General features: G+C 38.0%; 1 protein-coding gene and 1 long non-coding RNA gene across 3 annotated transcripts; both read left to right on the top strand.

The window, feature by feature from the left end:
* Window positions 1-315: 315 nt before the first annotated feature.
* LOC311091024 (sialic acid-binding Ig-like lectin 14) lies at window positions 316-3301 on the top strand. Of its 2 annotated transcripts, none has more exons than XM_084126741.1 (7): window positions 316-383; window positions 564-646; window positions 918-1298; window positions 1632-1925; window positions 2131-2391; window positions 2516-2633; window positions 2833-3301. In XM_084126741.1, the coding sequence occupies exons 2-7, from the start codon at window positions 577-579 to the stop codon at window positions 2927-2929; spliced, it is 1221 nt and encodes a 406-aa protein (XP_083982867.1). In that variant the 5' UTR covers window positions 316-383; window positions 564-576; the 3' UTR covers window positions 2930-3301. The 2 variants fall into 2 exon arrangements, with proteins under 2 accessions (XP_083982867.1, XP_083982866.1); XM_084126740.1 differs by having other exon boundaries at window positions 2830-3301.
* Window positions 3302-8271: 4970 nt separating this feature from the next.
* On the top strand, window positions 8272-12319 carry LOC311091026. The gene is made up of 2 exons (XR_014607985.1): window positions 8272-9042; window positions 11985-12319. It is a non-coding gene; the product is annotated as an uncharacterized lncRNA (long non-coding RNA).
* Window positions 12320-22509: the final 10190 nt, after the last annotated feature.

Below are 22509 nucleotides of genomic sequence, written 5' to 3'. Positions count from 1 at the left end.
TAGATGTGTGACAATTTACACGTTTTTGCAAAGAAGAGAACTTCCTATGCACATTTAACTTGTTACATTTCCAACAGACCTTAACTATTTTCACCCCCTTTATCGCTTTCAAATCTAAAAACTAAACTTGAATTTTTGGCTAATATTGCATTTGAATAAAAAATTTAATCAAATGCATTTGGTTAATTTATTTGTTTTACTCAACTATGCTAATTATTTCCATATTTATGCTTGTCATGCACAACAATCCCTTATTTGTGCAAGTCAGTTTAATGAGGAAGTGCTCCACTAGAGGAAGGATGCAGCTTGTACACTCATGTGCTGCTTCTGCAGTTTTACAACTAAAGCTTCTGAGAACACTGTGAACAATTTGACTTGAAGCGGTAAGGTCACTTTTAATGCTGTCAATTTTAATTCATATGCAGATTTCTTTACTGCCATGACACATGGTTTATATATACACTGCCAAAGCATTTGCATTCAAATATTGAATAATATATTGGAAATTCGAATGCATAGCATTTATATTAATGCTCAAGCAATGTTTCTTTTTTTGTGTGCAGATCTGTGGAATGCATGTTTAAAATGCAGATCATTTCAAGCTGTACAATCCTCTCTATGTTAGTATTCAATAATTTGTGTACAGGTATGTATTACATGTTTTACAGTTACTTTTAAGTTTAAATATTTGTATTAAATTTGAAAAAAATATGTATTTTTTTCAAATAAAACTTCTACACTTCACACTCCTCAACCATCACTTCTATGTGTAAAATGTACATCATACACACTATGTACATGTGAAGTTTATGTAGCTTCATACATGCACGTGTATTGAGCATGAACAGGCAGATATTATTTTATGATATGAGATGTCCTGTGTCCAGGCATTTCATCACTTTCTTCTGTTATTCAAGGCAATGGAAAAGAAGACTGGACCATCACCTTCAATCCGTCAGAAATTACTGCAGTTCCAGGATTATGTGCTCTGATTTCATGTACCTTCACCTATCCAGAAGCAGTAAAACCTATTGATAACGTTCAGTGGAAAGTGTGTGATAAAAATGGTCAATGTAAAACTAGTATTTTCAAGGTTCAACAAAATAAAATCGAACTGGAAGAGAAGGAAACTGAAACAGAGCGGATTAAGATGCTTGAACCTGATCTGACCAAAAACAACTGCAGCATCATCATGAAAGACATAAAAGCGGAAGATGAAAATGAATATGCATTCAGAGTGGAGGGGCAGGGAAAACAGAAAAGCACATATGAACCCAGAGTTAAAATTATCATTCAAGGTAATGCTTGCTTGTGTTTGGAAAAGTTTAAAAGGTCCTGCCTTTTTCTCTAGTCTGATGTTCTCTTTCAGTTCTCAGTTGTTTCAGAGGGATGTTCAGCTCACTGCACACTTTCTGATGCTATGATTTCATAATCTCAGCAGAGGAACTATGTTGGACATGATCTCTTAAAGAAACTTAAACACATGGCTGTGCTCTGCTAATCACACTGCTTTTTCTTTTCATCTTAGTAAAATATGCATTTGATCTGAATCTGTATTCAAAGAATGACTCAATTATTTACACTGTGGAAATCTGCAATGTCTACATTATGTTGTGTACCTCTCTTTGCAGACGAGCCTATAATGGTTATTCCTCCTCTCCGTGAAGGAGTCGAAGCCAATCTGACATGTTCAGCTCCTTTTCCTTGCCCGGAAACTCCACCTGAAATAACATGGTGGATCAAGACAAGAGGAGAAAATATCACCAATCTCAAGGATGACATCAACACTCTGATCACCCCCAGAAGCCTTTACATCTCAACTTTGTTCTTGACTCCAACCTCCAAAATGCACAATGCCACTGTAAGATGTGACGTGAGCTACGGAGACAAAACCATCAGTGCCAGTAGGACTCTAGAAGTCACGTGTGAGTACAAGTATACATATTTAACCAAACTTCTTGAAAAGGCATGTTTCAGACAAAAATTCTGAAATTCAGTTCAGAAGAGCGTAGGCTTCACTGCTGAGATCTACCATCTTCTACCATTGATCAATGAGTAGAACTAAAATGATTTATTTCTTGCATACTGTGTCTATATGGTGTCAAAACTAACGCAGTTGCTCTTTTTCAGATGTACAGACTCTTCGAATTCTTGGCGATGACACAGTGATGGAAGGTGACACTCTCCGCCTGAACTGCACTGTTGAGAGTCACCCACCGTCCTCTGATCCTGTATGGAGTTTCAGTGGAACTGCAGATAAAATCAGGAACTACACGTCTGCAGAATATCTCATTATTACCAATGTGAGAAAGGAGCATGCTGGGATATACGTCTGTGAGATGACTTATATGATGGAGACTTTGAATGCATCCATCACTATCAATGTCATTCGTAAGTAGAACCAGATTCCACATGAAATGTTGGTAACCGTGCCATAGACTTACAAACATAATTCACTTATATAGACAAATGTAAGAAATTCAAGACTATAACAATTTGTGTTCTTAAATTCAAGGTAAAGAAGCTATCCAAATGCAAGTGGACATTAGAATGATAATAGGATTTTTGTTTGGAATATCAGTTTCAGCAGTCATCTTCTCTGTGGTTTTGTGCTGTCACGAGTCTTGGCAAAGGTACGGGAGTGCTTAAAATGTCTACATTTGGTTGCGTCTCGTGCATATCTTATACTATTTACATGAAGGTGTTTTGAGTGATATTGAGATGGGATTCTGGTTGATGTGAAAGCATGTGAACACTGTTGTCCACAGTCATGATAATCAGCATATTTTACTCCATTTGCTTGTCTTATTCCCTGAATATGTTTTCCAGCAGAGACAAGATACATGAAGTGATGGCCACAGACACAGACACTGAAGTTATACTGGAGGTTTTTTATGACCAACAACGACATCAGAAAGTTTATTATTAAAAAAGCTCATAGGGAGGTCCTTAAATCCGATTATGTTGGATTTTGCTTAATCTAAAATTGTAAAATATCTGGAGGTTATTGCTATTTCATTTGTTATATAATGTAGTCTATATTTAATACAGGCTATACTTTTTACAAATACAGTACAGAAACTTCATCCTATCTGAGCTTATTTTTTTGCTTATGCTTTATTATCTTGAGCTTATTAAACATCCTTATCCATTTATAAATGTATATTGTATGGGTTAGGGTTATTGTATATTTATATACAATATAAAAATTATGAATTGAATAGTTTTGTCATTCCATATTGTTTTCTTCTTGCTCTGGTGTACTTTTTTTTACAATTAAACTGTGAATTACTTCAAAGTATTCAAATTCATCATTTCACCCTTTCTGTGTTTTAAAGGATGTTTGTAGAACTAAAGTAAATTGTATACCCCCCAGGTGTACATTATCCATACATATGAGAAACTGTGTAGAACGTGGACATTTGTGTGGAGTTTTTTTTTTTTAAATGTGAGTAAAATATTAGGGCTATTAGATATAAGATTACAGTTTTTCTTGATTGCTTAAACACTATAACCAGGCCTTTGAACTAAAATTTCAAAACCATAACACCATTTATCATTCTGTGAGGAGAAAAATTATGCACAAAGCACAATTTCCAGGCCAAGAGTGCTTGCTCATGGAATTTAGACAGTTTTATAGGTAATTTAGATGGTACAAAATTGCAAGTTAAAAGAAATTTAAGACCACCAACTCTCTTAAAAATATTATGTGGAATAAAAGACCAAATTGAATCAGTATCAATAACACACCTTTTGATCCAATTAATCTTAAAAGTATTGTTCATGTCTACATAATCCAGCATTTCAAAACCTCCTTCAGATTTCTTTCCAACTAATAAAGTTTTTTAAGATGGTGGTGCTTATTTTTCCAGCAAAAATCAAGTAATAATATATTAATTTCTTTACCAGTAGAATCTTGAACAAATAAAGACAGCCCAGGAAAAATGAATCTGGATAACCCTTTTGTTACAGTTTTTCTCGATTGTTTACACACATTTTCTGAAAGCATGCCTCATATTCTCAGAACTCTACACACAAATCCAAAAAAACACACACAATGGGCAAAACCACTCAATTCTCCTGCAAAATGAAACTTTACATTCAAAACAATGTTATTTCTTCTCAAAATGGTATTTTGTTTTCAAATGACACACACAAACCATCATATGAATAGACATTTATAAGAACCAGTTGAACACTGATGTGCTCAATGTAAAACACTATGATGAATGGAAAACACTTCTTCTCCATTCATCATAATGACTTAGGCCTTTTTTTGTTCAGTGTTACACTTACTACAGACAGTGCATACATAAGTGTGTTGTAAAATATTTGAGGATATTGTTTTTATACTCAGAACACACATACACGGTAACAAATATATTTATTTATAAAATATATTAAAAATATAATATATCAAATATATTCAAATATATTTATATTTATTTCCCACAAAAACAATGTACACAGTGTACATCCCAACCAACACAAAGTTGTACATACAGTGGTCTACATACAAAACAACAGAAGAATTGACTGTATACAGTTACAGTAAAAAAACAAAAATCCAATGTTGGCATCCATTGCTCCTTTGAAGAGCTCACCTGTTGCTCTTTTATGCTAAAGCTCTGATTGCTAATTATAAAACTGTGTGACGGGTGTTTGCCCATGTGATGAGTCAGTGTGCATATCTGAATGGCAGTGTGTTCCTTGTGAAAACAAGAGATTTTCTGCATGAAAATTGTGCCAAAAGCAGAGAATTGTGTGTAGTGTTTTGAAAAAAGTGTGTTTTAGAAGTACAATTTGAGTGTAAAGCAGGAATTGTGCTTGTAGTTTAGCAGAATTGGTTCAGGGGGTTGGTGAATGAGTTACATGTTGTGGTCATTGTGTCTCAAGTACCAGAAAATGTGTGTAAACAATCGAGAAAAACTGTAATAAGATTCTGCCTAAAATAGATAAATCCCTTCTTAACCAATTGTCAAAAATCATTTTTGTTTTTTTAATCTTGTTATTAAAATTGAGATGCTGTCTAACTGTACAATTTTTAGATATATAAATTCCTAAATATTTAACATATTCTTTCACTGGAATGTTAAACATTGAATGTTCAGAAGACTCATGCACTGGGAGAATTTCACACTTTGTAATATTTAACTGGAGACCCGAGGCATCAGAAAAATTTTGAACTAATTCGATTGCATTCTTAATTTGAGTCTTATCTTTTAGAAATAAAGTTGTATCATCAGCCAATTGTGATATTTTTATTTCTCTATTAAATAATGTTATACCATGTAAATTTGGATTTTTAATTATACTAATCGCTAATAGTTCCACAACAATTAAAAACAAAAATGGGGAAATTGGCCAACCCTGCCTCACTCCTCTGTTGATAGAGAATCTTCTAGAAGTATTGTTCTGTAATATAACGGAACTATTAATGCCTTTGTAAAACATTTTAACAGTCTGAATGAATTTATTTCCAAAACCAAATGCATGTAAACTCTGTAATAAAAATTGGTGATCAATTGTGTCAAACGCCTTGTAAAAGTCAAGGAATAAAATGAGTGCATCTGAATCAACAAATTGGTTATAATCTAACAGGTCCAATATTAGCCTAATATTTGAACTAATATGACGCTTTGCCATAAAACCAGTTTGAGATTCTCCAATTATTTTATTTAAACCACTCTTTAATCTAGTAGCATAAACTAAGGCTAAAATTGTATAATCAATGTTCAATAATGTTATTGGTCTCCAGTTGTCAATGATCAAGGGGTCTTTGTCTGGTTTTGGAATTAAACTGATAATACCTGGTTTCATTGTTGTGCTCATTTCTTTCTGTTCTAAACATTCTTTATACATGCTAAATAAAGGGTTTTCTATCAGATCCCAAAAGGCACAATAAAATTCAACAGTTAACCCGTCTGATCCCAGGGGAAAAAAGAGCTTTAGAGAGCTCAGCTTTGGAAATATCATCTTCACAATATTCACTATAATCATTAGAAACTGTTGGAACAAAATGTTTAACTGTTTGTATATAAGTGCTTATTTTTTCATTGTCAGAATGGGAAGTATAAAGTTTTTCATAAAAGGAATACACAAAAGATGCTATATCTGAAGGATTATTAGAGATTCTTTCATTTATAGTCAAAGATGAAATAGAGTTTCTTGTATAATTTCTTTTTTTTTCAAGAGAAAATAAATAACTAGTATTTCTTTCCCCTTCCTCAAACCATTTGGCTCTTGATCTCACATAAGCACCTTTAGCTAATTCTATAGATTATCTATTTCTAAATTAAGAAGATTTAGACTTGTCATCTTCGGATAGAGTATTTTGTTTAATTAAAGTATTAAGTTGCTGTGTTATCTCTGTAATCTTCCTAAGTTTAATTTTCTTTAATGCTTTACCTCTTCTCATAGCAATTACTGACTTTAAACTTAAATAACTCCCACTTTTGGACAAAATTTAAATGATTATTTTCAAAAATATTTGTTATCAGTTTAACTTGTTTCACAAAACAATTGTCAGAAAGTAGACTGTTGTTAAATTTCCAGTATCCACGAATACTACTACATTTACATTTAAAGAAATTAATTTGAACTTACTAAACTTGTAATCAGCCGTTACAAAAAATTAACTAATTAACCAGTATAGAACAAGTACCTTTGGAGAAATTGAAAACTGAGAAAGCATGAAACATTACATCAATCACAACACTTGCGTTGACCCCGATATGTATCCATAACTGCTGACGGGCACCATCCGCTCAGGTAATGTCAGGAACACTGATGCGCACCCCTTCAATGTAGGCAAATCCTCCTCGAAAGCCGGCCTTCTTACCCTCTTCTCTCGCACGTTTCACCAGTGGCCATGCTTTTTTTCTTGCGGCTCATTCTTCCGAAGACAGATCTTCTTTGATGTGTAACCCGTTTTCCTTCAAATAGTGGTTGTCTTTGGCATCTCTCCACACTGTATCTCGATAAAGACGCATGGCGAACTGAATAATTATCACTCTGGGGTGACCATCACCTCTTCCCTGTCCCAGTCTATGAACCGAATCCATGACATCTGGAAGTTTGTGCGCGATCTTTGGAGACACTTTGGAGAGGATCTTGATAACAATATCTCGTGTGTTACTCTCCTTGTCCGGATAACTTTCCTTTACCCCGTAAATCCTGAGATCCCATCTTCTTTTGTAGTTCTGCATCCCCATACACACCTCCTTCAGTTGCTTATTTTCTTGCTGCAATGCAGCAACAGATCACTTACGGTGGTAGATAAAGAGAGGTAATAGAAGAAGCCGTACTTTCCAAGACCTTCTCCATGGACTCAACTCTCTGAAATGTGCCGTCACACTTCGATGTAAGTTCATCTTTAATTTCCCCTTTTTTCCCGGTGGACTTTTACTCGGTGCATGGAAAAGATGTCGCAAATTCTTCTTCTGTGTCCATCTCATCGACACTTTTGCATTTGTGAGTCGCCATGTCTGTATTAACCTGAGTCTTATCTGTTTCTTTTCTTACCCATATGGGCCTGACAAACCACACAGTAGAAGAAGAACAACTAAACTAATAATCGATCAAATTTATCAGGGTTTTCAGAAGTAGTTTCATGTTAATCTCTTAGTTGCCTGACGACACGCTCAAAACGTGTCTGCACAGATGAACGCCATCTTGGCCCCCCTCTGTTTGTTGTGGTGGTGATTAGACGAGATCTGTGGTGACGTCACAATAGTACTGCATTGTGGGACATACAGTATAGGTACCTGAAGTGTAGGGGAGACCGGGGACAGTTGCAACACTTTTTGCATTTCTCTGTTACTCAGAGACTATTTGGACTAGACCAACCAAATTTGTATATATTAAACTTGCATCTGTCTGCTAATTACCCATACCATTTAAAGATGATTATATATGACATATCGTTCACAGTATTTATTTGAATGGAAGAAGTCCGATGTTGCAACTGACCCCGACCCAGGGACGGTTGCAACACGTTAAAAATACCTAATTTTTTTATTTTAGCTTTTTGTCTCAATGAGCATATAATTCTGAAAATATTAACTGTTTTAGGCCTACTATAATATTATAGTATTATTTATTTAAATAATATTATTGTAGCCTATAATTTATTTATTTAGTCATATTTATCAAATAACAGTTATTGAGTTTTGTTTGTTTATGTGTAGAATATAGGCCTACATAGATTCAGTGTGCAGGTGTTACAGATGCTATTCAATCTCTCTATATTTCATTGTCAGACAGGAAGAATTGAACAATTTGCAATGCAACAAACTTTTATTAAACATGCAATTTATAACTTGTTGGAACCGTCCCCAACCCTATCAGCCATGGCAGAAATCATATGCCTGCTAGACACACTGACTTTGACAAATGCTAACCATGTCACTTAGAAGTCAACAAAACAATAATTCAAATTTTTTGTTTTGATTAAAAATTACGTTTTGATTAATTCATACAAAATGTCAGGACAGTATGACAAAAATATAAATCTCATGAAAAATTTTACTTTCATACCTCCAAAACAAGTTTTGTTCAATAAATGCAGCAGCAGATGTTGAATATGTCTACTGTATTCTTGGTGGGGGGAGGGTCTAACTGTGCATGTGCAGTATGAGTGTCATCACTCTAGCTTGTTTCTGATTGGAGAAAAATGACATGTTGCAACCATCCCCATGTTGCAACTGTCCCCGGTCTCTCCTACATATGAAGTAGACTCGCTCCCTTGGTCAAAATCGAGGGAACGAGGGTCTGTACATATAAACTTCCCTCGTCCACTTCACGAAGTGGAACACACTTAAAAATGGCGGCAGGAATTCCCCCGAGGGGAAGTGCTTGAAGTTCACAAGTGCGTGTCTAAAAGTGGACTGGAACACATCCATAAATGGACCCTTAGCAGCCTATCCTACCCTATTCTACCCCATAAGTCATTGCGCGCCGTTGACGACAGCATTTATTTATTTATTTTTAAAGGCGGTCGAGACTAGAGATCGGTGGTGGACAGCAAATTCACATTTAAATGTAAGTATTATGCTTTCATTTACTCAAATAGCTAGCGAAACCAGAGTTAAAGTTTATTATAAACTTCATCTTAACTCCTTCGTCACCATTGTGTGGCTCCATTTAGCTAGTTTGAGGCAAAACTTGTGCTAATATTAGTTTAATGACCTATTTGTAATATTTGTAATATCTCACTTGTGTATTACAGTTTTTCTCGATTGCTTAAACACTATAACCAGGCTTTTGAACTAAAATTTCAAAACCATAACGCCATTTATCAAAAAGCACACCCATTTCACTAAACTGTAAACACTATTCCCTGTTTTGACACGAGTCAGATTTGTTGAACTGTCACTGCAAAACTCTACACACAAATCCCTTCATTTCTCATTGCTTAGACCATGTTGTCATTTAGAAAGCACTAGCATTCAAAATTGTTCACTCAAGTCAGCACAGCTTCAGCTCAGTTAGCACACAATTACCCAAGTGGAAACACTAAGAGTCAAAATTTAACACACATCAATCCAATCCAAATTCAAGCCACTCTAGTTGCCCATGTCTTTGTCAATGGTATGACTATGAGGGAGGCTCGGCTACGAGTTAGGCCAAATTTGAGTCGCTTTACCATCGCCTCGAGAACCTTCAGGAGGTGTGGTGGCAAACAAAATTCTATCACTGAATAAGAGACAAACATTTCCAATAGTCTTTGATGAGGTTTATTTTCTTGCAAGAAAAGGCCAGCAGTCGTACAGTCACACAGAGTGGCTGCAGAGTGTGACAGTGAAGGGAGGGCATCCTTTCTCCTTTATAGTCTTGACTCCCAGAATGTTATCTTTCTAGGCAAATGATGGTATTTCAACCATATGTGGAACATTCTTAGACGTATCCATCATATTGTATCCTTGAGTGGAGGCCCTCCTGTCACGTCCCAACACTCTTTACCATTCCAATACAATTCGAATTTCATATTAGAATTATACAGTACACTATACCTGGACATATTGTCGTTGTAGCTCCTTGACTCTCTCACTGATATATTGTTTTTGAACTGATATCATTGCAGAAGCAGAGGTTTTTATAAACTTTCATATTGTAAAATATTAGTACAATTTGAAATAACTGATTTCTGTTTAAAAATATGTATGTCATGTAATAAATTGTGTAAAATGTAATTTATTCCTGTGATGAAAAGCTGAATTTTCAGCATCATTACTCCAGGAAGATGCATATGGACTCGAAAAGCTTGTTTCTTCATGACATTGTTCAAAAGCAACACATTTTGCTAGCAATCAAAATCACATTTTGCTAAAATCATGAAATTTACAAAAATGGTAAAAGTTTCATGTAAATGGTGAATAAATATATGCAGTCCATACTGTATCTAAGGTTTGGAATATTGTTTTTGCTATTGTGGGATGTTGTGTGTTAACATTTGTAAATACTACAAAAACAATCCATAATTTTGTTGGGAGGTATAGCTTGTCTGTTAAGAAAATTTAAGCATTATGGAAATGTGTTCACTGACTGCATATTGTGTGAAAACGACAATAAATGTGTGAATGGTATGGCCACAAAAGACCGATGCTGTGCTAATTGTGTTTAGAGTTTTGAAAATGTGAACACTGGTTGGACAAACGCTTGTTAGCGACTTAAAAAAACTGTAAGCTTTGCAATGTTAGAAACCCAGTCATACTATTGAATGGTCGTGCAACATTTTCTCATTTTCCCCTGAGACGAGAGAAATCTGTATTTACCTCTTTACACTTCCTCCTACAATGACGCAAAAATCGTCATTTTGCGTCACTGTCGGAGGAAGTGTAAGAGGGGGGGATTTCTGTTAAGACTACAAGCACTAGTTCCCACCCTTACAAACCCGCCCATAGGGGGTTGGACCTAATGCGCTAACAGACCTATCACAGATCAGTGCCAGTGCGTTTGATTTCACCGACAGAAACCTGCATGTCCGGCCGTCGAGATCGTCCAAAATGTCCGGGATTCGGCTTTGCTTTCTACGGTCGCCATTCATTGTTTACATGCACACCTTTTGTTTCAATCTAACTGAATTCATTCCGATTGGTGAATCTGAATGTAGTGTTTACATGAACGCTAAACAAGTGATCGGTTGATATGCGTTTTACCATTGCTAAGAAAATACCCCTCCTCAATGAGAGATAGCCCACGAGACAGGTGCGTCTCACAGGCGCCGCTCATCAGTAATCACACCACCGGCTTTTGCGTTCTACAGTCGCCATTCATCATGTTTACTGTGGCGAGCAGGACGAGGCTAGGGCCGCGGGAGAAAGACGCGAGGCCGGTGGCGTGATCGGTTGATGTGCGTTTTACCATTGTTAAGAAAATACCCGCTCCTCCGTGAGAGATACGAGACCAGTGCCTCACAGGTGTCGGTCATCAATAATCACGCCACCGGCCTCGCGTCGTTCTCCCGCGGCCCTAGTCTCGTCCTGCTCGCCACAGTAAACACAATGAATGGCGACTGTAGAACGCAAAAGCCGAATCCCGGACATTTTGTGCGATGCGATCTCAAAAACCTGGGCAGACTCACGGAGACTAGTTAGCTTTATTGTTTACAACTGCTCTCTAACCGGTAGGCGTGGCTTGGGAGTGGCCTCGTAGAGCAGCGAAGCAAGTGCATTCTGGGAGTTGTTGTCTTTCATCCACATGAGTCAAAAATACATTTTCTGGCTTTTCTCAGTCTAGAAAGCTCCAAATTCAAAAATAATTTAACATTTCTTCTACATAAATGACCCAATTTAAATACACATTCATCTTTCCAGAGGTGGAGTGTTAACAATGCACTTAAGACTGCACCCCTGTGTTAAACTTTTTTAGAGCAATTCAGGAGAAAAACAAATACAAAGTAAGAAAGTTAATACACACGTCTTTGCTGAAATGTATTGTGCTGTTGTTGTTAACAAGCCATGGTTCATTTGCTCTGCCCTTAGGATTGCAAGTGTCCTGGGACAGGTGAGGGTGTGAGTGGGAAACTCACTGCTGAAACTTGGCCCTGGTTTGTCCTCAGGGCCGAGTTCAGCAGTGGGTGCCCACGGTGAGGAGGAGCTAGCAGCACCAGCACGAAGGCAGAGGCGAGGAGAGCACAGGAGAGTAGGGAGAGGATGGACAGGCTGTTTTCTCTTCTCGAGAGAATGATTGAAAATATATATATTTTTTCTACATATTCCTGTTTAACTTTTTTCACTTATTTTTTAAAAGGAAAGACAAAATCTGTACATTATTTTTATGCAACTTTAAATGTGTAAATAAAAGAGAATGAATTGTTCTGGACATTGTTAATTTTTTTGACAGTCATAATTTCTACTTGAAACAAACTCTTGTATACCTTTTTTTTTTTTTCAAACAAAATTGGTAAATTAAAATCATTTGTTCCACAGGCTACGTTAAAGTACTTTTTCCAACTATTAACAACATACGTTAAACATATCAAAATCAACAAACATTTACAGTACATAAAATAAGAAAAAAAGGATGTAGACTTTTATTCAGCTGAGCAGGGAGACCCTGGAGCTGCTGGACCGGGATGGGCTGCCCCTGGTAAGGCCTCTCTGCTGGTGGGACATCATCTGTGATGGTCTCCAGAGTGTTTGAGTGCATATTTCCACTATCCACTAAGTTGTATACCAACAGGTTTGCAGGGCTGACTCAATCAATGGCTGCCATGTCACTGAGTTTTTTTTTTTTTTTTTCAAAAAGAGTAATTTCTGAAAAAAGTACTTTTAATAAGTTTTTAGTATCAAGAGTAAAACTAGAGGTATGTATTCTGCAGGGGAAAAAACTCCTTGTCAGGGTTTTTATTATAGTTTTGTATTTATATTATGCTACTACTGCATTTTACTTCTGAATATTTTCAAGGTTGTTACATTATATACTTTTGTGTAGTTTAATGTAAAATCATATGTGAGGGGAAAAAAGTACTTCAGTAGGTTACTTCACATTTGTACGTGAATACTTAACGAAATATGCAGTTCCGAAAATTAAAGTAACAAAATGTAGGTCTATTGTCACAATATTACAGTTTTTCTCGATTGCTTAAACACATTTCTTGAAACTATGCCTCGTATTCTCAAAACTATAAACACAAATCCATAACGTCTCACCCAATTCCCCAAACATCCTATTTTCAGGTCAAAATGAAGCTCTACACTCAAAACCATACTCTAATATAACTTATTTTACACATTTACATTTTATCCAAAGTGACTTAAAAATTAAGAGAACAATAGAAGCAACAAGTGCAGTGACAAGTCCCAGTTAGTGTAGCACAGTACTCATAGCAATTATTATTGTTGTTGTTTTTTTAAAAACAAAGATTTAGTATTATTATTGGGTCAAGTGTTTATCTTTAGCGGTTTCTTGAAAATGTGTTGAGTTGGGCAGGTCATCCCACCAGCAGGGAACAGTCCAGGTAAAGGTCAGTGAAAGTGATTTTGTGTCTCTTTGGGATGATGGCACCACAAGGCGCCGTTCACTTTCAGAACACAAGCTTCTGGAGACACATAGATCTGAAGCAGTGAGTTTAGGTCTTGCTGCAGCATCTGGATCAGTTGCAGAGGTTTGACTGATGCTGGAAGGCCTGCCAGGAGAGCATTACAATAGTCCAGTCTGGATAGAACAAGAGCTTAGATAAGGAGTTGTGTGGCTCCGATAGGAAGGGCCGGATCTTTCTGATGTTGTATAAGGCAAATCAGCAGGATTGCATGGTTTGGGTGAAAGTGAAACCATAAGCAGTTTTGTCTTGGCAAGGTTGAGTTGAAGGTCATTCATCCAGCAAGAATTTTCCATCAGGTAGGCTGAGATGCGAGCAGCAACCGTCAGATCCTCTGGCTGGAATGAAAGGTAGAGATATATGTCACTAAGTGATAGGAAAACCCATGTTTCTAAATGACAAAGCCTAGTTACAATACAAAAAAAAAAGAAAAAGAAAATTATATATATAGATAGATAGATGATAGATAGATAGATAGATAGATAGATAGATAGATAGATAGATAGATAGATAGATATAGATGGGTGGAATCTAACACAATTGTGGTCTTACTGTAGCAAAACCAAACCTTGTGCAGTGGCCTCACAAGGATCAAATGAATATTCACATGGGAAAATATAGTATAAAACAAATGAAATTTTCTGCCACTTTTAGTGCAATCATATGGAATCAGAAGACTCTGCCATTACAATATTTTAAATTACTTCTTCCCATACCTTGTTTGCCATGATCATTCTGCTTTCCACTTGAACTGAAATCACAAAAAAAAAAAAAAAAAAATTATTTACAACTTAGTATTACATTTACACATGTCAGAATATGTTAAACTAGGACAATGTAAAACCTCAACTTACTTTAAGCCTAATATATGCACATATATGCATTCTATAGCTACGTGTTGGCAAGCAGATGCAGCCAGAATATGCAATTTATCATGTGGTGTTCTTATTCTAGTCTCATGTGCTTTCCTGTATCATCAACAAGTACAGTATTTACTGAATTAGTTTTCTTAACGGTCTTGACAGCCATGTTAACCCTTACGAAAATGAACTATGGTTTAAAAAAAAAAAAAAAACGTTAGGCCTATTTGTAGTATAACTGTGGTTATTAAAAATTGTAATAAAAATCCGCCAAAAACGTGGTTAATATTTTTTTAAGAGAAGAGTTTTCAGCTTCCAGACAGTGTTTCAAAATGTCCCGTCATTTAAGAGATTGATTTACTGACAGATACTATTGCGTATTAACAAAGATCTTATACACAATTAAACGGACTTTGATATGTATAACAAGTCTACGAAAGCTTGATTTAGGTCTTTTGAGGTGTGTGTTCAACTGATCTTTCTTAAAACAGATGGAAAAAAAAAGACGCATGCTACATTTTCAGTGTTTTGCCTCCAGCTCTCGCCAGTTAACTGAACATTTAAAATGCTAACGTTAGCTTGAAAACTGTAACGTAAATTTAACACAAATGTAATATAAAATATCGTTCACATGTAGACTCTTACCTCAGCCGGTGATCGGTTGGCATGATGTCCGCTGTGACGAACCAGGCTCACTGAAAAGGGCGTTATTTCCGAAGAATCCAAACCACTGATCTATATAGATCAGTGATCCAAACGGACTGACTGACAACAGGGCTCCTGCTCACGGCTGCTCTCAACGAATACGATTGCTTTGAACCACTGTTACAGTTTTTCTCGATTGCTTAAACACATTTCTTGAAACTATGCCTCGTATTCTCAAAACTATAAACACAAATCCATAACGTCTCACCCAATTCCCCAAACATCGTATTTTCAGGTCAAAATGAAGCTATACACTCAAAACCATTCACTCTTGCTGAAAAAACAAACTTTGCCCTCAGACTGGACGCACAAGCCCTCAAAATCACATACACTACAACATAGTCTAACACACTGGTGCAATAAATTCAAAACAACATTTCCAAAACTGGTAAGTTATGTTGCTTGTGGTTCCCCCTCACACAAACCTTTTCACATGATGAACACAAAAGACACAACCAGTGGATACATTGGCACATTTTTATTCATACACAGAAAACACACACAAAATATTTTTTTTGTCCTGTTTTACTCTTTTTTTTTTTTTTACTCTTTTTTTTTACTCTCTCCTCTAATTTTTTTTAAATATTTACTTACAGTAAGATGTGTGTGACCAACAGTAAAAGAACACACACAAACCTTTTCTAATATGGAATTGTATTGGAATGGTAAAGAGTGTTGGGACGTGACAGGAGGGTCTCCACTCAAGGAGACAATATGATGAACAAGTCTAAGTATGTTCCACATATGGTTGAAATACCATCATTTGCCTAGAAAGATAACGTTCTGGGAGTCAAGACTATAAAGGAGAAAGGATGCCCTCCCTTCACTGTCACACTCTGCAGCCACTCTGTGTGACTGTACGACTACTGGCCTTTTCTTGCAAGAAAATACACCTCATCAAAGACTATTGGAAATGTTTGTCTCTTATTCAGTGATAGAATTTTGTTTGCCACCACTCCTCCCTGAAGGTTCTCGAGGCGACGGTGAAGCGACTCAAGTTTGGCCTTACTCGTACCCCAGCCTCCCTCATAGTCATACCATTGACTAAGACATGGGCAACTAGAGTGACTTGAATTTCATCTGAGACTGCTTGTCTTCTTGCCCTTGCCCTTCCTCCTCCTCATTCTTATCCCTCTTCCTTCATGTCTTTCTGGATCCATTGTTCCAAAACGCAATAAACTGATTTGGGCCCTTTTATCTATCTATTGAAGGTTCTGATTGATGTGTGTTAAATTTTGACTCTTAGTGTTTCCACCTGGGTAATTGTGTGCTAACTGAGCTGAAGCTGTGCTGACTTGAGTGAACAATATTGAATGCTAGTGCTTTCTAAATGACAACATGGTCTAAGCAATGAGAAATGAAGGGATTTGTGTGTAGAGTTTTGCAGTGACAGTTCAACAAATCTGACTCATGTGTCAAAACAGGGAATAGTGTTTATAGTTTAGTGAAATGGGTGTGCTTTTTGATAAATGGCGTTATGGTTTTGAAATTTTAGTTCAAAAGCCTGGTTATAGTGTTTAAGCAATCGAGAAAAACTGTAACAAATTGTTACTAACTGCGTCCCATATGAAAGGGTGCATCTGAAGCGCTCGGACCGGTCTAGTCTACGGAGGATTGTTCTTGTCGCCTGGCAACTGTGACGTTGCCGATGACGAGCGCGAGAAATACTGGACTTTTTTATATTCAGTTTGGTTTTATATTCAAACAGGGCTAAACCGAAAATACATGACCTAGCAGCGCCGGGGCTGAAACATCCTCACCATGTCCTCCAGTAAAATAAATAAAAAATAAAAAATAAAAAAAATGACAATAGACAATTCTGGCTCCATAGCTGTTTACTCAATTAGGCTATGTCAAATGAATTATCAGGATGGCAGCTGTCCTCTCACACCGTTGAGGAGCGGTGATCAGAAACACCTGGATGCGCAATTAGGAAATCCTACGAAGGCTACATGGTGCGTCTGTTATGGCAATTTTTTATTTTCATTGATTTACAGTATTGATTTTCATTTACTTTCAGTAAGACATTGAAATGACTCTTTGTTGGACTGTACATGGTCTGCCAACATATGACTAATGTGTGTGTGTTTTTTTTAAACACTGGGAAACAGGTGAGACGTCAGGAGGAGGCAGATTGAAAAGGTGCCTATGTCCCCTAGGGTCAGAGGCCGTCCAATTTAGAACTTGTGAGTTTGTAAGAATAAACTCAGCAGGATTAGATCACTAGCAGAGAAACCTTCCCTTGTTTAGATAAGGGCCTGTAAGCAGAAGACCTTGAAAGCAGTATAAAGACTCCTCTGCCCTCCCTTCCTGGTCGCACTTGTTTCACAGACTGTACTTTTGACTTCTGTGTGGCAACTGGGCCTTCTTGCAAGAATAAACTACTTTTTAATGATCATTTGAATTTCAGAGTGTCTCTTACGCAGTGATTGATTGTTTAATGAATATTTTTGCCACAACACGTCCTTCGAGGACGCATAGGCTGCATCCTTGAAGTCTTCAGTCCTTCGAAGGATGCAGCCTTCACATTGGGACACAGCTTATGAATGCACGCGTGTCACCTCATCCACAACAAATACACATCTTACTTGTTGCATGCACAAATTCTGGCCTACATTACAGTTTTTCTCCATTGGTTTGGCTCATTTCTTGAAACAGAAATTACATTCTCAAAACTAAGATCATTTGGCAAAACAGTCTTACAGTTCAGCAAAACACTATAGCTCACTTGCAAAAGCTCATATCTCTCCCAAAACTGTTCACTCATGCTTCAAAACTAAATTTGTTTCCCATATAAAGAGTCAGTGCTACGAAAATGGCAAAGATCCTTCTCAATTGCTTTGGCTCATTTCTTGAAACAGACCGGACGTTCTCAACACTCTTGGTGCTTTTGCCAAAATAACGTGGATGGTTCGGCACAACACCATGGTTCACCTGCAAAAGCTCATACCTCTCCCAAAACAGTTCACTCATGTGTCAAAACTAAATTTCCTTCTCATTTAAACAGTCAGTGCCCCCAAAATGCTTTGTCCCTTTGGCATTGTGTAAGCACTGCAAGTCAAAATGTTTAGATGTTTTGTCACTATGGCAGAGGACCATTGAAATATCCCTCATGTCCACCTTTCAGTCTTAGCCCAGTGCTTCATTGACAATGGTTACTGTACTGTTTTTTGTCTAGCTAACAGAATACAATTGTGTATAAAACTGAAAAAAAGAAATAGGATTTTAGGGTAAGAGTAGCCTCCAAGGTTTGACATCACACATTGCACTCATACTGCCAAGGAAATTGTAACCATTATCATTCACAGACATAAAGTAACTTCCATACATCAGAGTAAAAAGAAAATGTATACAGCATAATATACTGTAATATAAACACACAAACAAAAAACAATGAAAATTGTATGCAGCCTACAGTGCTGTAAATAAAGCTGGAGTTTCACAACTAACAGTTCTTCACTGGCCACCATCCTCACCCTCCTGGCCATCCACACGCTGCTGTCTGTCTGGCCACAGATTCTCGTCCACAACACTGCGTATATTCTCCCTTGCGATGCAACGAGGGAAGAAACGGCGCGCATGTCGCAACCATCCCCTACATTGAGCTTCTGTAATATCCTCACACGCAGCGTCCATTGCATGGAGCATGGGCCTCTGATCTTGAGCCCGATGCTCATACACTCTCCACCTCCAAGCGGAGAAATACTCCTCAATAGGATTGAGGAAAGGAGAGTAAGGTGGTAGGAACACCATGACCATCCTTGGATGAATAGTGAACCAGGCCCTGATGAGCGGGCCACGGTGGAAATTCACATTGTCCCATACAATGACATATTGTGGTAGCCCTACGAGACCTCTCTCATTTTCAGAAATCAGAAATCAGAAATCAGAAAGAGCTTTATTGCCAAGTATGCTTGCGCATACAAGGAATTTGTCTTGGTGACAGTAGCTTCCAGTACACATACAATATAAAGTGACAAGACAAGTGACAAGTAACATAGGTATAAAAAAAATAAAATAAAATAAAAAAAAATTATAAATTATAAATATATATAAAGTTATAAGGTGCTATAATGAAATGTCTGAGGGAAGTATTGCACATGTTTGTTCCACAGTAGGGGAACATTTAAGTGTTCATGAGGTAGATGGCCTGGGGAAAGAAACTTTTCCTGTGTCTGGTTGTTTTTGTGCTCGGTGCTCTGTAGCGTCGACCAGACGGTAACAGTTCAAACAGAAAGTGTGCTGGGTGTGACGGGTCCAGAGTGATTTTGCGAGCCCTTTTACTCACTCTGGATGAGTACAGTTCTTTAAGTGTGGGAAGGGTAGTGCCAATGATTCGCTCAGCAGTCCGAACTATCCGCTGTAGTCTACGGAGGTCGGTTTTGGTAGCAGAGCCGAAACCAGACGGTGATGGAAGTGCAGAGGATGGACTGGATGACAGCTGAGTAGAACTGTACGAGCAGCTCCTCTGGCAGGTTGAATTTCCTCAGCTGACGCAGGAAGTACAGTCTCTGTTGGGCTTTCTTCACAATAGAGTCTATGTGAGTGTCCCACTTCAGATCCTGAGAGATGGTGGTGCCCAGGAACCTGAATGACTCTACTGCAGTCACAGTGCTGTCCATGATGGTGAGTGAAGGGAGTGCAGGGGGGTTTCTCCTGAAGTCCACGATCATCTCCACTGTTTTGAGCGTGTTCAGCTCCAGGTTGTTATAACTGCACCAAAGAGCCAGCTGCTCCACCTCCTGTCTGTACGCAGACTCGTCACCGTTCCGGATGAGTCCGATAACAGTAGTGTCGTCCGCAAACTTCAGGAGCTTGACAGAGGGGTCTTTAGAGGTGCAGTCATTTGTGTACAGGGAGAAGAGCAGTGGTGAGAGAACACATCCCTGTGGAGCACCGGTGCTGATGATGCGGCTGTCGGACGTGATTTTGCCCATTCTGACTAGCTGTTGTCTGTCTGTCAGAAAGCTGGTGATCCATTGACAGACGGAGCTAGGGACAGAGAGCTGGGTCAGTTTGGTCTGGAGCAGTGGTGGGACGATGGTGTTGAAGGCAGAACTAAAGTCCACGAACAGAATCCTTGCATAGGTCCCTGGTTTGTCCAGATGTTGCAGGGTGTAATGCAGTCCCATATTGACCGCATCATCCACAGACCGGTTTGCTCTGTAGGCAAACTGCAGGGGGTCCAGCAAGGGTCCAGTGATGTCCTTCAGATATGCTAACACCAGTCTTTCGAATGACTTCATGGCCACAGATGTTAAGGCAACAGGTCTGTAGTCATTGAGTCCTGTGATCTTTGGTTTCTTCGGGATTAGGATGATGGTGGAGCGTTTAAAGCAGAAAGGGACTTTGCACTGCTCCAGTGATCTGTTGAAGATCAGTGAGAAGATAGAGGCCAGCTGGTCAGCGCAGGTTTTCAGACAGGTTGGTGAAACACCGTCTGGGCCTGGTGCTTTCCTTCTCTTCTGTTTCCTGAAGATCTGACGCACATTATCCTCACTGATCTGAAGTGCAGGGGGGGAGGGGAGGGGGATGGCTGGAGGTGTTGATGGCTGTGTAGAGAGATGGTCAGGGCGGGTGTGGGGTGTCTGATCGGGGGTCTCAAATCTACAGTAAAAGACATTCAGCTCGTTCGCAAGATGCTTGTTGCTGTCGGTGCTGGGGGATGGTGTCTTGTAGTTGGTAATGTCTTTCAGGCCTTTCCACACTGATGCAGGGTCGTTGGAGGAAAACTGGTTTTCCAGCTTTTTGGCATAGCTCTTCTTAGCCACTTCAATCTCCTTTGTCAATGTGTTCCTGGCCTGATTATACAAGATCCTATCCCCACTCCTGTAGGCATCTTCTTTGACCAGACGAAGCTGTCTGAGTTTTGGTGTGAACCATGGTTTATCATTGTTGAATGATAAGTAAGTCCTGGTAGGGATGCATAAATCCTCACAGAAACTGATGTATGATGTTACAGTCTCTGTGAGCTCGTCCAGATCGCTGGCAGCAGCTTCAAAAACACTCCAGTCAGTGCATTCAAAACAGGCTTGTAAGACCTGCTCTGTGTCGTTGGTCCATCTCTTTACAGTCCTTATTACTGGCTTAGCAGTTTTAAGTTTTTGCCTGTAAGTTGGTAGAAGATGAACCAGGCAGTGATCGGAAAGTCCTAGAGCTGCTCTGGCGACGGAGCGATATGCATCCTTTGTTGTGGTGTAGCAATGGTCCAAGATATTATTGTCTCTGGTGGGGCATTTTGGTGGCCAATAGGCCAATAATATTATATGGTATAATATATATATATATATATATATACCCACACACACACACACACACACACATATGGTATTCATGGTATTATGTTCTTGACTAATTTTGACAACTGAACAGACTATTGTGCATGTGATGACTTATACAATGAAATGACGCTGACACGTTTTGGAGCGAACAACCATTAGACTGAGAATCAACAATCAGTTTAGATCAACAAGATCTATTCACTTGGAAATTGTGCTAAATGTAGGCTACCTGGGCTTCTTCGCCCGAAAACGGGCGAAAAACTTGAACGTTTCGAATTGTTTAATTTTTTTGCTTCATCGGATGGGGGTGAAACTTGGTGACTTTTGTTTTATTACCTATATGAACACACAAGAAAATCAAGGAGATGATTCTGATATGTTAAAGGGTCGTAAAAAAAAAAGTCACACTTAGCTTCCTCCCGCCCGAAAACGGGCGACATAGGAAATGAATGGGAAATACGAAAAAATAGGAAAACTCAGAGAAACTTTTGGTGGTACAAGCTACAGATCAGCCACTGTGCTGAAAAAAATTGTACAGCAATGAAGGGGTGACACTCTAAAACATCAAGAGTGCAAATAAGACACCCTCCCCCCCCCACACACACACCCACACACACAAACACACACACACACAGAGAGAAATGAACTGGTAAGACTGAAACAGCAAATTTTGCCCCAAACTATATAAAAATTATATAATCATAATAACTCCAAAACTATAGCAAGGAGAGTCAAAAGGTAGGTATCGTTTGAAAGAACTCTTTTTAAATTTTTTGAAAATATAAATTACATTACATTTGGACATTGTCCTGCCAAGAAACAGCGGATAAAAGACAATATATATATATAATTTTCATTATGATTTTGTATATCTTTCTTATTTGTCATGGAATAACTCAGGAAGGAAATAAGGTAGGAGGAAAATTCTTTTTTAGTGAAGTCCCCCTACATGTTAGCTGCATCTGGATAAAAAAATAATAATTTTTGGATAAAGGAATCAAAAATTACAGCATTTTGAAAAGAGATAGCCTTTTTGTACAGTCTTTGACACCCCCTCATGGGCAATTTTTTCTCCATGAAGAATATCTTGTCATAAAAGCAATAGATTATGTTAATTTTG

This window comes from Abramis brama, assembly GCF_963993115.1.
Source record: "Abramis brama genome assembly, chromosome: 10".
Taxonomy (NCBI): domain Eukaryota; kingdom Metazoa; phylum Chordata; class Actinopteri; order Cypriniformes; family Leuciscidae; genus Abramis; species Abramis brama.
The sequence above is the reverse complement of the archived record's forward strand: the minus strand, read 5'-3'. Positions and strand labels throughout refer to the sequence as shown.